This window comes from Trachypithecus francoisi, unplaced genomic scaffold (assembly GCF_009764315.1).
Source record: "Trachypithecus francoisi isolate TF-2019V2 unplaced genomic scaffold, Tfra_2.0 Contig01461, whole genome shotgun sequence".
NCBI classification, from domain to species: Eukaryota; Metazoa; Chordata; class Mammalia; order Primates; family Cercopithecidae; genus Trachypithecus; species Trachypithecus francoisi.
In genome coordinates this window covers 19,414,481-19,430,339 of record NW_022681433.1, presented here as the reverse complement: position 1 = coordinate 19,430,339, position 15,859 = coordinate 19,414,481, and the positions used below count along the sequence as shown (strand labels likewise).

The 15,859-nt window shown below is 38.1% G+C and overlaps 1 protein-coding gene across 5 annotated transcripts in view; it reads left to right on the top strand.

The window, feature by feature from the left end:
- Positions 1 to 15,859, top strand: part of SGCG (sarcoglycan gamma) — an 89,577-nt gene that overhangs the window by 36,157 nt on the left and 37,561 nt on the right. For all 5 annotated transcript variants that reach the window (XM_033237285.1, XM_033237313.1, XM_033237304.1 and 2 more), the window contains one exon: positions 8,195 to 8,296. In XM_033237285.1, coding sequence (XP_033093176.1) covers positions 8,195 to 8,296 — 102 coding nt within the window. The remainder of the gene's footprint in view (positions 1 to 8,194; positions 8,297 to 15,859) is intronic.

Sequence of the window (15,859 nt, the reverse complement as noted above, 5' to 3'; positions counted from 1 at the left end):
ACATTTTAAATTAAATAAATGGAAAAATAGAGAGTGTTTATGCACTGGAATACGTGATATTAAGATGTGAGTTCTTCCCCAGCTGACACTTGTATTCAACACAATGCCAACTGAAATCCTAGCACAAATGTTTGTAGAATCAACAAGCTTATTTAAAAACTTACATTTAAAGGCAAAGAAACTAGAATAAGGTGAAATAAGTGGAAAAGGACAAATATTTCAGATTCCACTTATATGCCGTACCTGGAGTAGTCAAATTCGTAGAGACAAAGTAGAATGGTGGTTACCAGGGGCTGGGGGTAGAAGGAAATGCAAAGTGTTTAGTGGGTACAGAGTTTCAGTTTGGGAAGATGAAAAGAGTTCTAGAAAGGGTGATGGTTGTACAGCAAAAAAGAAAACAGAGCTGTCAACAAAAAGGAAAACAGGGAAGATTCAGCAAGTCAATTTGAGAGGTTTTTTTTCCTTTTATATGTGGGAAGCTGCCCCGGAATGAGGGAGCTGGCAAATTTTAGGACAATGAATCTTTTCAGTTTTTCTTTTTATCTTCACAGTGCATTGTTTTTCTACCTGCTTGTCTTATTTTTAGAATAATTTAGAAAAAGAAAATGAAGGCTCTTTTTCCTAATTTTGGCATGAATCCCCCTTATTTCAAATGAAGATGGCATCATGAGGCAGCTCAAAGAGGAGAGCTTATGGCTGCCTCTCCACGTCCGTCATGCACTGATGTGGTAGACGAGCAATCTTTTTGTTAAAAACACATTTGTGACCATAATCATTTGGATGAATTCTTTTAAAGAAATTAAAATCCCAGAAAGAAAAAAAATTCATTATACACCTATTAAGAATGGAAAAAAAAAACCTGGCAGTACCAAGTGCTGACAAGAATGCGGAACAACTATAACTGTCCTATATTGTTTATGGGAATGCAAAATGGTGCAGCCTCTTTGGAAAACAACATTTTGACAGTTTCTTGTTCTTGTTCTTAAAAAGTTAACCTTAGACCTGCCATACAAACTGTACGTAAAAGTTTGTAACAGCTTTTTCTCATAATTGTCAACAAACAACTCAAATGTCCTTGAATGGGCAAGCTGGCACACAACCAATGGAATACAGCTCATCCATAGAAAGAAACAAGCTACTGACATCCACATGGATGGACATCAGATGTAAAATTTTAGTGAAAGAAGTTTATCTGGAAAGTCTACATACTACATGACCATCTATGTTATGTTCTGGAACAGGCAAAACTTCAGGGACAGAAATGAGATCAGTAGCTACCAAGGAAGGGGTGTGGTGAACAAGGAAGGAGCCTGCAGAGGGGCACGAAACATTATTATTGTTATTTATTATCATTTGAGACAGGTTCTCACTCCAGTGCCCAGGCTAAGGTGCAGTGGCTCAATCACAGCTCACTTCAGCCTCCACCTCCTGGGCTCAAGGGATCCTCCCAGCTCAGCCTCCAGAGTACCTGGGACTACAGGCACCCACCAACACACCCAACTAATTTTTGTGTTATTTGTAGAGATGGGGTTTTGCCATGTTGCCCAGGCTGGTCTTTAACTCCTGGGCTCAAGTGATCTGCCCAGCTAGGCCTCCCAAAATGAGCCACAGCACCCAGCCACAGGGCATTATTTTATGGTAGTAGAGCTGTCTTGTATCTTGATGAGTTGTACGACTGTATGAGCTTGTGAAAATTCACAGAAATGTTTAGTTCTTAGTGACATTTAGTGAACTTTATTTCATGAAATTGTATTTAGGGTAAATCTTTTTGTTTGTAAATTACACCTGAATTTGTCTGACTTGTAAAAAACTAAAACACCTAGGCATCTTCTTTTCATTTCAAGCATTTGTTTGGTGATGTGTTGTTTGCAGAAGTTTATAGATTTATTTTTTATTAAAATAAGAGGATCTTGCAAGTGAAAGGAAAGAGGTCATCTTATGTCAATTCCTACTTTTTTTCTTTTTAAAAAATATTTTAACTTTTATTTTAGGTTCAGGAACACATGTGTAGGTTTGTTATATAGGGAAACTCGTGACTTGGGCATTTGGTTTACAGATTATTTCATCACCCAGGTACTACGCAGTACCTGATAGTTTTTTGTCTGCTTGTTTGTTTTCTGAACCTCTCCCTCCTCCCATCCTCCACCCTCAATTAGGTCCCAGGGTCTGTTTTTCCCCTCTATGTGTGTCCATGTGTTCTCATTATTTAGCTCCCACTTATAAGTGAGAGAACATGCAGTATTTGATCTTCTGTTCCTGTGTCAGTATGCTAAAGATAATGGCCTCCAGTTATGTCCATGTTCCTGCAAAGGACGTGATCTCATTCCTTCTTATGGCTGCATAGTATTCCATAGTGTATATGTACCACATTTTCTTTATCCAGTCTACTGTTTGTTTGTTTGTTTGAGACAGGGTCTTGCTCTGTCGCCCAGGCTGGAGTGCAGTGGCACGATCTTGGCTCACTGTAACCTCCACCTCCCGGGTTCAAGCGATTCTCCAGCCTCAGCCTCCAAGTAGCTGGGACTACAGGCATGCGCCACCACACCCAACTAATTTTTGTATTTTTAGTAGTGATGGGGTTTCATCGTGTTGGCCAGACTGGTCTTCAACTCCTAACCTCAGATGATCCACCTGCGTTGGTCTCCCAAAGTGCTGGGATTACAGGAACTGTAATCTCAGTGTGAGCCACTGTGCCCAGCCTATCTAGTCTACTGTCGATGGACATTTAAGTTGATTCCATGTCTTTGCTATTGTGAGTAGTGCTGCAGTGAACACAATGCATGCATGTGTGTTTATAGTAGAACAATTTTTATTCTTTGGGTATATACCCAGTAATGGGAGGATTGCTGGGCTGAATGGTAGTTCTGTTTTTAGTTCCTTGCTAAGTTGCCACACTGCTTTCCACGATGCTCGAACTATTTTACACTCTCACCAGCAGCATATAAGTGTTTGCTATTTCTCTGCAACCTCACCAGCATTTATTATTTTTGACTTTTTAATAATACTCATTCTGACTGGTGTGAGATTGTATCTCATTGTGGTTTTGATTTCCTTTTCTCTAATGATTAGTGATGCTGAACATTTTTTCATGTGCTTGTTGGCCACATGTATGTTTTCTTTTGAAAAGTGTTTGTTCATGTCTTTTGCCCACTTTTTAATGAGGCTGTTTGTTTTTCATTTGTATGTTTAAGTTCCTTGTAGATTCTGGAGATTAGACCTTTGTCAGATGTAAAGTTTTCAAGTATTTTCTCCCATTCAGTCGGCTGCCTGTTTACTCTGTTGATAGTTTCTTTTGCTGCTCAAAAGCTCTTTAGTTTAATTAGGTCTCATTTGTCAATTCTGGCTTTTGTTGCAGTTGCTTTTGCTGTTTTCATCATGAAATTTTTGCCAGTTCCTATATCCTAAATGGTATTTCCTAGCCTATCCTCCAGGGTTTTTATAGTTTTAGGTTTTACTTTTGGTTCTTTAATCCATCTTGCATTGATTTTTTTATATGATGTAAGGAAGGGGTCCAGTTTCAATCTTAGGCATGTGGCTAGCCAGCTCTCTCAGCACCATTGATTGAATAGGCAGTCATTTCCCCTTTGCTTGTTCTTGTCAGCTTTGTCAAAGATCAGATGGCTGTAGGTGTGTGGCCTTATTTCTGGGCTATTTTGTTCTATTGGTCTGTGTCTGTTTTAGTACCAGTACCGTGCTCTTTTGGTTACTGTAGCCTTGTAGTCCAGTTCGAAGTTGGGCAATGTGATTCCTCCAGCCTTGCTCCTTCTGCTTAGGATTGTCTTGGCTAATTTGGGCTCTTTTCTTTTTGTTCCATATGAACCTTAGAATAGTTTTCCTAACTCTGTGAAGAATGTCATTGGTAGTTGGATAGGAATAACATTGAATCTGTACATTTCTTTGGGTAGTATGGCCATTTTAATGATACTGATTCTTCCTTTCCATGAGCATGGAATATTTTCCATTCGTGTCATCTCTGATGTCTTTGAGCGTTTCATAATTCTCATTGTAGGGATCTTTCACCCCTTGGTTAGCTGTATTCCTAGGTGTTTTATTCTTTTCGTGGCAATTGCGAATGGGACTGCACTTTTGATTTGGCTCTCAGCTTAGGGGTGCTGTTCATGTATAGGGATGCTACTGATTTTTGTACACTGGTTTTGTATCCCAAAACTTAGCTGGAATTGCTTATCATCTCAAGGAGCTTTTGGGCAGAGACTATGGGGTTTTCTCAATATAGAATCATGTCATCTGCATACAGGATTAGTTTGACTTTCTCTCCTCCTATTTGGATACCTTTTATTTCTTTCTCTTGCCTGCTCTGACCAGGACCTCCAATACTATGTTGAATAGGAGTAGTAAGAGAGGGCCTCCTTCCTCGTCTTGTGCCGGTTTTCATGGGGAATGCTTCCAGCTTGTAACCATTCAGTATGATATTGGCTGTGGGTTTGTCATAGATGTCTCCTTATTTTAAAGTATGTTCCTTCAGTACCTAGTTTATTGAGAGTTTCAACAGAAAAGGGTATTGAATTTTATTGAAAGCTTTTTCTACATCTATTGAGATAATCATGTGCTTTTTGTCTTTAGTTCTGTTTGCATAATGAATCATATTTTTTTATGTGCATATGTTAAAGCAACCTTGAATTGCAGGGATAAAACCTACTTGATCATGGTGGATTCGCTTTTTGATGGTCTGCTGGAGTCGGTTCGCTAGTATTTTGTTGAAGATTTTTGCATCTGTGTTCATCAAGGATATAGAACCGAAGTTTTCTTTTTTGTTGTGTCTCTGCCAGGTTTAGGTATCAGGATAATGCTTCCTCTTAGGATGAGCTGGGAATGAGTCCCTCGTTCTATTTTTTTTTTTTTTTTTTTTTGAGTAGCTTCATTATTTTCCTGTATGTTTTTCTTTTTTCTTTTTTTGTTTGTTTGTTTGTTTGTTTGAGGCGGAGTCTTGCTCTGTGGCCCAGGCTGGAGTGCAGTGGCCGGATCTCAGCTCACTGCAAGCTCCGCCTCCCGGGTTCCCGCCATTCTCCTGCCTCAGCCTCCCGAGTAGCTGGGATTACAGGCACCGCCACCTCACCCGGCTAGTTTTTTGTATTTTTTAGTAGAGACGGGGTTTCACCGTGTTAGCCAGGATGGTCTCGATCTCCTGACCTCGTGATCTGCCCGTCTCGGCCTCCCAAAGTGCTGGGATTACAGGCTTGAGCCACCGCGCCCGGCCTCCTGTATGTTTTTCAAATAAAGAAAGTAACAGCCAGAGAAAGAAATGACAATGAACAGCCAGCTTTGGCAATCTGACTATGTAAATTAGCGACCACAGAGGCTAGGATTCACATTAGGGTTTTTTTGGTGATATAACAAGTAGAGTCCAGAAAACTGCCACCATATGTATACTTGAACCCAAAAATTCAACAGCAAATTTTCAGAACAGAATTTGTAATCTTGAAATTCTGCTTTGTTTAACTCTAGGCCATAAAATCTTTAATGGAAATGTTTGCTTTAAAAATTGGCTGATTATGCATACATGATCGATTTTTATAATTTTCTGATGTTGGTTTAAGTTTATAAACTATACTGTAAATGCTTGGCTGAATCCCATGAGAAAATCCCGAACAGTAGTTGTCAACCTCTTTAGACTCTAGCCCTTTCTTCAGACAAAACCTCCCAGTGCATCACACGTATAAAAAAGCTCAGAAGGCCAGGCACGGTGGCTCACACCTGTAACCCAGCACTTTGGGAGGCTGAGGTGGGCAGATCACCTGAGGTCAGGAGTTCAAGACCAGCCTGGCCAACATGACGAAATCCCATCTTTACTCAAAATACAAAAATTAGCCGGGCATGGTGGCACACACCTGTAATCCCAGCTACTCTGGAGGCTGAGGTGGGAGAATCACTTGAGCCCTGGAGGTGGAGGTTGCAGTGAGCCAGGATTGCACTACTGCACTCCAGCCTGGGAGACAGAGTGAGATTCTATAAAGAAACAAAAACAAGCTCAGAAGTGCTCATCTACCCAGTGTGGGAGGTAGCTGCACCCAGCAGTGTGTGGGGCTTCCACATGCTCACTGCTAATGCCACCACTCCCAAATGTCAGTTCGAATTGTAGTTTATGGATTGAACCACATGGCATAACCACACATTTAATTTGGTTCTTGTTAATGGAGCTTTCAACTGATGATGTCTTTGAAAGTAGAAGTCTATTGCCTAGCAGGTAAGATTCAGGCCAGGGTAACATATCTCTATCCTAGAAAGTCACCTGTCACAACGTAAAATGTCCCTTATTGCTTCGTTTCATCCTTTGGACTGTCCTGCTTTCCTTTTTTAAATAATGCTTTCTATTTGGGGAAGAGAGGAAAGATCAAAGCTCAACTGGTTGAATTCAGATGCTTTTAAGACAGTCAGAAGGGGAGGAGAGGTAGGCAATCAGATATATGGGTATGAAGCTCAGAACAGACTATTTACAGATAAAAATGGATTCTTCCATGGGGATGGCTACTCTCAAACAGAAAATACCAAGTGTTAGGGAGGATGTGGAGAAATTGGAATTATTGTGCACTGTTAGAATATAAAATTGAATAGCTACCATGGGAAACAGTATGGCAGTTCTCAAAAAATTAATAGTAGAATTCCCATATGATCGATCAATTCTGCTTTTGGATATATACTGAAAGAATTGAAAACAGGGAATCAAAGAGATGTTTGCACACCCATGTTCATAGCAGCATTATTTACAATGGCTAAAATATGGAAGCCACCCAAGTATCCATCAATGGATGAGTGGATGAACAAAATATGGCTTGTACACACAGTAGAATATTATTCAGCCTTGAAAAGACAGAAATGTCATAATATGCTATAACATGAATGATCCTAGAGGACATTATGCTAAGTGAAATAAGCCAGCCACAAAAAGATAATACGATGTGATTCCACTTACGTGAGGTACTTAAAATAATCAAATTCATAGAGACAGAAATGCTATTAGATTTGACCTTATCGCCGTATACATATATTTCAGATTGTCCCCCAAAATGTGTACAAGTACAATGCCTCAATTACATATTAAAACTTGAAAACAAGAAGGTAGAATGGTGGTTGCCAGGGGGTTGGGTGGAGGGGAGAAGAGGGAGTTAATTGTTTAATGGGTACAGTGTTTAATTGTGCAAGATGAAAGCAGTTCTAGAGATGCTTGGTGGTGATGGTCACACAACATCATGAATATGCTTAATAGCATGGATCTGTACTCTTAAAAGTGGTTAAGACGGTAAAATGTATATGACATTTTACTACAATTTTTAAAATTTGGAAAAAAACGGATAAGCCTCCACAATGAAATAGTAAATGAAAGCCAGTTCATAGCATGAATGCAGGAAAGGGCCTAAGACCGAACTTGAGGGAGCCTGTAGTCAAGGGCTGGGTAGGGAGGACAAGCCTGTTAGGAGACGGAGAATGTGGTTCTGGAGGTGGGAGGAACCCAGACAAGCACAGCATCATGGAAACCAAAGGAGGACAGTGTTTCAAGGAGGAAAGGGTCCAGTGCCAAATGCCCCTGAGAATGCAAAGGGCATGAAATGCCCACAAGTTTTAACAGCACAGCGGTCACTGGTGACCTCCAGAATCATGTCTGCCACCCAATCTGGTAACCCTTCATGACTGTAAACTCCTTGAGAGCAGGCACCTTGACCAGACCTCTAAATCCTCCTGTTTTGCTTTTCACTTAAAAAGTGCTCAATAAACATTTACTACATAGTGAATTCAGATGATGGTATTTATGGTATTTTGGGGCAGGTGATGGAACGGTGCTATATTCTGATTGTGTTGATGATTACACAAATCTATATATGTGTTAAAACTCATAGACCTGTACACCTCAAAACATTTAATTTTATTGTAACTTAATTTAATTTTTTTTAAAAAAATAGTAAGATTCTTTTTCTTACATAGTGATGGGCTCTTGAGTGTTTATTGTAAAATGACTCTTGAAATTTTATGTGTTTTCTAAACAGCTCTTTGTATTTATACAAGATTTAATAATATTGAATATTGAATTAAAAGATGTGAAGTTTTAAATTTATTTATTTAGGAGAAATACAGAAAAGGTGGTAGGCAATATATGGAAATACATGTGTGATTTAAGTCAATAGTAAGAGGAATGAAAAAGCAAGCAATAAAAAAAAATGCATGGTCTCTTTTTTTTTAACAGGCAGGAATGGGCCACTTGCGTGTAACAAAAGATGGACTGCGCTTGGAAGGGGAATCAGAATTTTTATTCCCATTGTATGCCAAAGAAATACACTCCAGAGTGGTAAGGAAATGTTGAAAGACAAATAATTTGTGCTTTATGAAAAATAAATCATGGTTAAGCATAAAAATTCAATATAGTTTAAAGAAGATTTTAAAAGCACATACACGTGCATATATTCATGATATGCTCTTTATAAAAAGCTTGGCCAATAGGTTGTAGAATTTATCTCTGATATTACCTTCTAAAAATATTTCATTTTCATGTGCTTCAGATCTGAATTTGGTGGCCTCAGTAGTTTAGACCATAATAAACTAAAGGTTTTAGAAATGAAAATGTTTTACCAAGAACAATTTAAACTTCTTTATGTTAGATCAACTAACTTAAATATATTTATCTTAGGGTATACAAAATTAAGAAGCTTAGAAAGAAATTTGTTTCGGCCAGGTGTGGTAGCTCATGCCTGTAATCCCAGCACTTTGGGAGGCCGAGGTGGGCGGATCACCTGAGGTCGTGCCAGTTTGACCAACGTGGAGAAACCCTGTCTCTACTAAAAATACAAAATTAGCCAGGCGTGGTGGCGGGCACCTGTAATCCCAGCTACTCGGGAGGCTGAGGTAGGAGAATCGCTTGAACCCGAGAAGCGGAGGTTGTGGTGAGCCCAGCTAGCACCATTGCATTCCAGCCTGGGCAACAAGAGCGAAACTCTGTCTCAAAAAAAAAAAAAAAAAAAATTCGTTTCATTGTATTATGTTCTGGATTTATTATACTAATTACAGATTATGATCCTGTAAGATTCTAAACAAGCAGATTCAGCATTGTCTTTAAATAATTATGCCACTTTAAAAGTAAATCAAGGTTTTCTTCATTTACCTCCATGGAGCTTATAAGAAGGACAGCCAAGAATAAAGTGCAAATACGTTCAAACAATGTTTGCAGTATGTTCTATTTCTACTTAAGTAATGCTGTGAGCATTATAGTAGGCATGAACATTTTGCCAGATTATTGATAAATGGCATTACCTCCCTGACCCACAAAAAGTGAAAACTTCACTCAGCTATAACTTTCTGGTTATTTGAAAAGTAGAGCCTTCATTTTCCTTTCATATTTCTGAATATGAAAGGGTAGTTCAGTATCTCCTAACTGCGGAGGCTGTACCAGCTACTATAGGAGAATTAGAAAGGAAACAAAAGACTTACTAGGAAACATGAGGTCTTGTTAGAGAGACAAAACACACTCCTGAACCAGACATTTGCCAGGCTTTATTACCAGTTGCAAAATGGCATGGCATGTGACTAACACATAAATATCACAAAGACAGATCCCAGTGAGTGAAAAGTACATAAGTAGTTTTCGGTGCTGTTATGTTACTTCTGGGGCTCTCTTACTGGCAGTGGGAGCCAGATGATGACCTGCAGTATAATAGGCAGGTAAGAGCCTGATCCTGTGAGGCTTGCCCTTACCTTATGTCATACACTTAACTTAATTGTGATGGCATTTCAGTGCGTGAAACAATCCTGTCCTACAGGATTTCCCTTTTGTAAAAAGGCAAGTCAGACACGCATGAAGCGTTCAAGTGTTAGAACTTGGCCTTCTTTTCTCCCCGGAGTTGTGTTGGCTGATCTTCTGCCATATTTTGGGAAGAATCAGACCGGTAGAACAGTCCGGTGACTGAAATCGGGTGACTAGATCATAGCAAATTTAATATTCTGGAATTAATAATAACTCTCAGTTATATTTTATCAGGCCATTTCATCTCCAGTATGCTTTTAAAAACAGAAAGCAAAATTATAGAGAATATCTCAGATAATCACATATTAAAGTCTTAGAATGTGGGATTAATGAGTATGTCAATCAATGCATAAAATTCAGTAGCAATTTGAATAATATTATGTGATAACAGAGCTGTACAGTGTTTCATAACTAATACAGCTTTCCAATAAGAGCCATCCCAGAACAAAACTATGCTTCCCAACTTCTGTATGGATTGATATATTAATTATAAATTTCTTTTTCAAAGGTGAGTCTAGGAAGCAGTTTTCCATAAAATTAAAGAAAAGAAATTACTTTATGAATCTGCAAAATTTGACACATAACTCATTTATGTGTACTGATGGGCTGAGATAATTTCTTCATTATAAATATAATTCAACATGCTACTCTGGCCTCTAACATCTGATTACCCAGTAGTCCCTCAAAAGTAATACATGAGGGCCTGTATTGAATTCATACTTTGAATTCATGGCTTAAACCCATCCACCACGCCCATTAGTTCAAACACATAACAATTATTTCCTTTAAACAGGTTTTTAAAAAATACAGAGCCATGATCAAAAACTAAATGAAACAAATACGTGGTAATAAAGCTTTACTGGAAATGATCATCTGTGAAGTTCCCAGCCCTGAAAAGAAGCTTTCGCTTACAGCCAGAGCCCACAGTGGGACAGGAACCAAATGGTCACCTCGTTGGGACTCCAGGCAAGCCCATTGCGTAAGACGGTGCTGAAGACAGAAAACAACTACAACTATTTGAATAAAACAGCATATTAAAAAATAGCTACAACTATTTGAATAAAGCAGCATATTAAAAAATAGCTACAGCTATTTGAATAAAGCAGCATATCTGAGGGGAGGAGGCTACAAAGATGCGCATCCAGAACTTGAATGTCACTGAAGACAGAAGCCCTAAGTCACCATTGAAAGACTGGGAGGCCCTGTGGACCAAGTGAAAACAACAGGACAGACTTTAGACAGGCTGGTAAGAGTCGAAAGGTAGACGCATCCACACAGTGGAACATAAAAATTGAAATTTCATATGATGAAATCTTCATCTAAAAGAAAAAAGCCCAAAAAACTTTACATAAAGGAAGATCAATATCCAACTAAATAAAAATAGTCAATCTGAAAATGACTAGAAAAACATACCCAAGATTCTCAAAGAGATAAAGCTATTTTTAAAGGAGTTTTCCTTAAAATAACAAGAAATTATAAAATCAGAAGAGAAATTACAGGGCAGAAATCACTAAAAAATGAAAAACATACATGAAACAGTGGTTATCAAATATTGGACAATGGACAGCTCAGGAGACAGTTATCCCTGCAAGAAGAAAAACAAAAGAGTGACTCCTCGAATTGCCTTAACTCACTGCATGAAGAGAGTTTCCAGGCTGCAGTGAGGGAGGGGAGCCAATGCAGACGCAGGTGGTCTCCCTGAGTTGAAGAGACAGGGTTGGAAGGCCAAGGAGACCAAAGCAGCTGCAGTTTGCAAGGCAGAGTACTGCAGAGGAGGGGCTTGCTGCACATGGATGGCACTCCAGGACGGCAGAGACTCCACCCCATCCCACCCCCACCAAGTCCAAGTCCGTGGGTAAATATTTACCAGTGCACGTGTGTGAGGAAGCTACCTTGAGGCTAGAGAAATACCCACGCAAAGGGAGGAGAAGGAACCATGCCTGCAGGTCACGCCGAGTGGGGAGCAGTTCATATGCTCACCAGTCAGAGTGGAAAACTTCAGAAATTATGGGCATCAGGTAGAATACAGAAGGGTGTGGCTCAGAAGTGGTACAAGATCAACACTAGGAAAAAATCCTGCACTAGTCCATTCTAACAAAGCTTACAAGAATCCTTGAAAGTATCATGCATTTTAACTAAACTAAACATGACTTAACTAAAGCTGAAAACAAGTTACTTCAGCAGATATGTACCACAAGAAATATTAGAGGAAGCCTTTCTGGCAAAGAGAATATGATGCTAGAAGAAAAATCCAGATGTTCACCAGAAAAATTTTTAAATACCAGAAATCGTAAATATGTGGGTATACAAAAATTAATTTTAAAAAATGTTAGAAGACACTTTGCTCAAAGCCAAAAGAATAACAATGTATTTGGGATGTTGTAACAGGATAGAAATAAAGTGTATGAGTATAATGAAGCAAATTCCATAACAGGAAAAGATAGAAGTATTGCTATAATGTTCTCACATCACACATGAAGTGGCAAAAAATTATTGAGGATGGACCATAATAAGTTAAAGATGCTTAGTATATCTAAAGTAAACTCATAAAAAGTATAGCTAATACATTAAGGAGATAAAGATGAAATGATAAATACTCAGTTAATTGAAAAGGAGGTAAAGGAAACAAAGAGAAAATTAGTTGAATATGAAAACAAATAGCAATTTGGTATATTTGAACCAACTCATATAAATAATCACATTAAAATAATCACATTAAATATAAATGGTCAAAACATCCCAACTGAAAGACAGACTGTGAAATTGAACGCAGAAGCAAGATCCAACTATATGCCACCTACAAAAAACCTACCTTAATTATAAAAACACAAATATATTAAAAGTAAAAGGTTATACTATACTGTACTATACTATGCTATACTATACTAACACTAATGAAAAGAAAATTGGAGTGACTATATTAAAACAGACAAAGTAGATTTCAGAACAAAGAGATAAATATTTTAGAGATACAGAGGGTCATTTAAGACGACATAGGAGTGAATTCTTCAATATTTGTTACTGAACACATGAATCCACTATTAGTGCATCAATATACATGAAGCAAAAATTGATAGAATGTAAGAAAAAAGACAGAAATATTCACATTTAGACTCAGGGAGTTCAGCACTCCTCTCTCAATAACTGATAGGAGAAATGGATATAGAAACAGTAAGCATATAGACTTCAGCAATGCTATCAACCAACTTGATAATAATTAAATTTTCAGAGCATGCTGCTCAATAATAGCAGACAAAGAGTTCTTTTCAAGTGCACAGGGAAAACATTTATCAAAATCGATCACATTTTGAACCATAAAACATTTTCTTTTTTTCTTTTTTTTTTTTTGAGACGGAGTCTCACTCTGTCGCCCAAGCTGGAGTGCAGTGGCCAGATCTCAGCTCACTGCAAGCTCCGCCTTCCGGGTTCACGCCATTCTCCTGCCTCAGCCTCCCGAGTAGCTGGGACTACAGGTGCCCGCCACCTCGCCCGGCTAGTTTTTTTTGTTTGTTTGTTTGTTTTTTTGTATTTTTTAGTAGAGACGGGGTTTCACCGTGTTAGCCAGGATGGTCTCGATCTCCTGACCTTGTGATCCACCCACCTCGGCCTCCCAAAGTGCTGGGATTACAGACTTGAGCCACCACGCCCGGCCAAAACATTTTCAATAAATCTAAAAGCATTCAAGTCTTCCAACATGTTATCTGACCACAGTGGATTTAATAAGATAACCATAACACAAATATGTCTGAAAACTTTTTGAATAAGTGGAAATTATGTAAAAATTTGCAAATAAACCATGGGTCAAAGAAGAAATCCAAAGGGAAATTAAACAGTATTTTGAACTGAATGACAATTAAGAAAACAATAACATCAAATTTGGGAGGATATAGCTGAAGCAGTGCTTATAGGGAAATTTATGGCATTAAGTACATATATTAAAAAACAGAAAATTGGCCGGGTACAGTGACTCACGCCTGTAATCCCAGCACTTTGGGAGGCTGAGGTGGGCAGATCACGAGGTCAGGAGATAGAGACCGTCCTGGCTAACACGGTGAAACCCTCTCTCTACTAAAAATACAAAAAATTAACCAGGCATGGTGGCGGGTGCCTGTAGTCCCAGCTACTCGGGAGGCTGAGGCAGGAGAATGGCATGAACCCAGGAGTCAGAGCTTGCAGTGAGCCAAGATCACACCACTGCACTCAAGTCTGGGCGACAGAGCAAGACTCCATCTCAGAAAAGAAAAGAAGAAAACCAATAACCTCAGTTCCATCCTTAAGAAACTAGAAAAAGAATACATTAGACCAAAAATCAAAGACAGAAGATCCAAACAAATAGAATCATAAATGAAAAAGGAGACATCACAATGGATACCACAGAAATAAAAAACGTCATTAGAGGCTACCATGAACAAGTATATGTCAATAAATTTGAAAGCCTAGGGAAAATGGATAAATATCTGGATACATACAACCTTCCAATATTGAAACAAGAAGAAACATGAAATCTAAACAGACCAATATTGGGTAACAATATTGAATTAGTAATAAAAAGTCTCCCAACAAAGGAAAGTCCAGGACCAGAGGGCTTCACTGCTGAATTCTACCAAACCTTTAAAGAAGAATTAATACCAGTCCTTCTCAAACTTTTTCAAAAACTTGAAGCAGAGGAGATTCTTTGTGACTCATTACACGAGGCCAGCATAGCCATGATACCAAAACCAAACAAGAACACAACAAAAAAGAAAACTACAGACCAATATTTCTGATGAACATAAATGTAAAAATCCTCAACAAAATGTTAGCAAACCAAATACAACACATTTATCCCAAGAATGCCATCTACAAGAAACCTACCTTAATTATAAAAACACAAACATATTAAAAGCAAAAGGTTATACTATACTGTACTATACTATGCTATACTATACTAACACTAATGAAAAGAAAATTGGAGTGACTATATTAAAACAGCAAAGTAGATTTCAGAACGAAGAGATAACTATTTTAGAGATACAGAGGGTCATTTAAGATGACGTAGGAGTAAATTCTTCAATATTTATGTTGCTAAACACATGAATCCACTATCATGAGCATCAATGTACATGAAGCAAAAACTGATAGAATGTAAGAAAAAAACAGAAATATTCACATTTAGACTCAGGGATTTCAGCACCCCTCTCTCAATAACTGGTAGGAGAATATGCAAAACAATAAACACCATACATCACATCAGTAGAATGAAGAACAAAAACCATTTGGTCATCTCGATAGATGCAGAAAAAGCATTTGATAAAATTCAGCATCTCTCCATGATAAACCAAAAGTCAGAGAAGAAAAGAAAGATGAGAGAAGAAATCAACAAAACAGAAAACATAAAACAATAGAGGAAATTAATGAAACCCAACACGGATTCTTTTAGAAGATCAATAAAAATTGATAAACCTTGAACCAGAGTGAATATTTTAAAAAGAGAGGGCACAAATGATCAATCTCAGCTGTGCTAGAAGGGGCACCACTATGAATCCCACAGACATTCAAAGAATGGGAAGGGAATATTAAGAATAACTTTATGCCCATAAATGTAATTTTCCCACATACTATTTGATAGAATTCTTAACATAGGATTGCTGCTTTAATGATTAAATTAGTTTCTGCCATTCCCATATTAGGTTCAAGTTTGAAGTAGTTAATTATGTATATAAATGAAGTGGTGAATTATACTTGCCCTGTAATCTACATTTTTAAAAAGTATCTTAAAACATCAACCTCAGAGGGTATTGATAACTCCTATAGCAGTTTTGATTTATCTTTGGGCCATACCAGTAACCCCTTATACTGTTAACGGTCTTTTTATACACCTCTTTCGTAGCTCCTTCTATGTGGCACGTACTGTTGAGAAAGGTAATAAAAAGTGCTATGTTCTATGACTCCTTCACTACTCCCTAAGGTGTAGTGTTGACACAACATCTGTATTCAAACAGGTACATTCAGAATTCAACTGATATGAATAGAAAAATAAAGTGTTCTCCTTATACCTTGCTGTGATTTTCTAAAAGGCATAAATTTTTCTAAAAGGCATCATTAGCTAATGATAAAAACTGAAAATCCCTTATG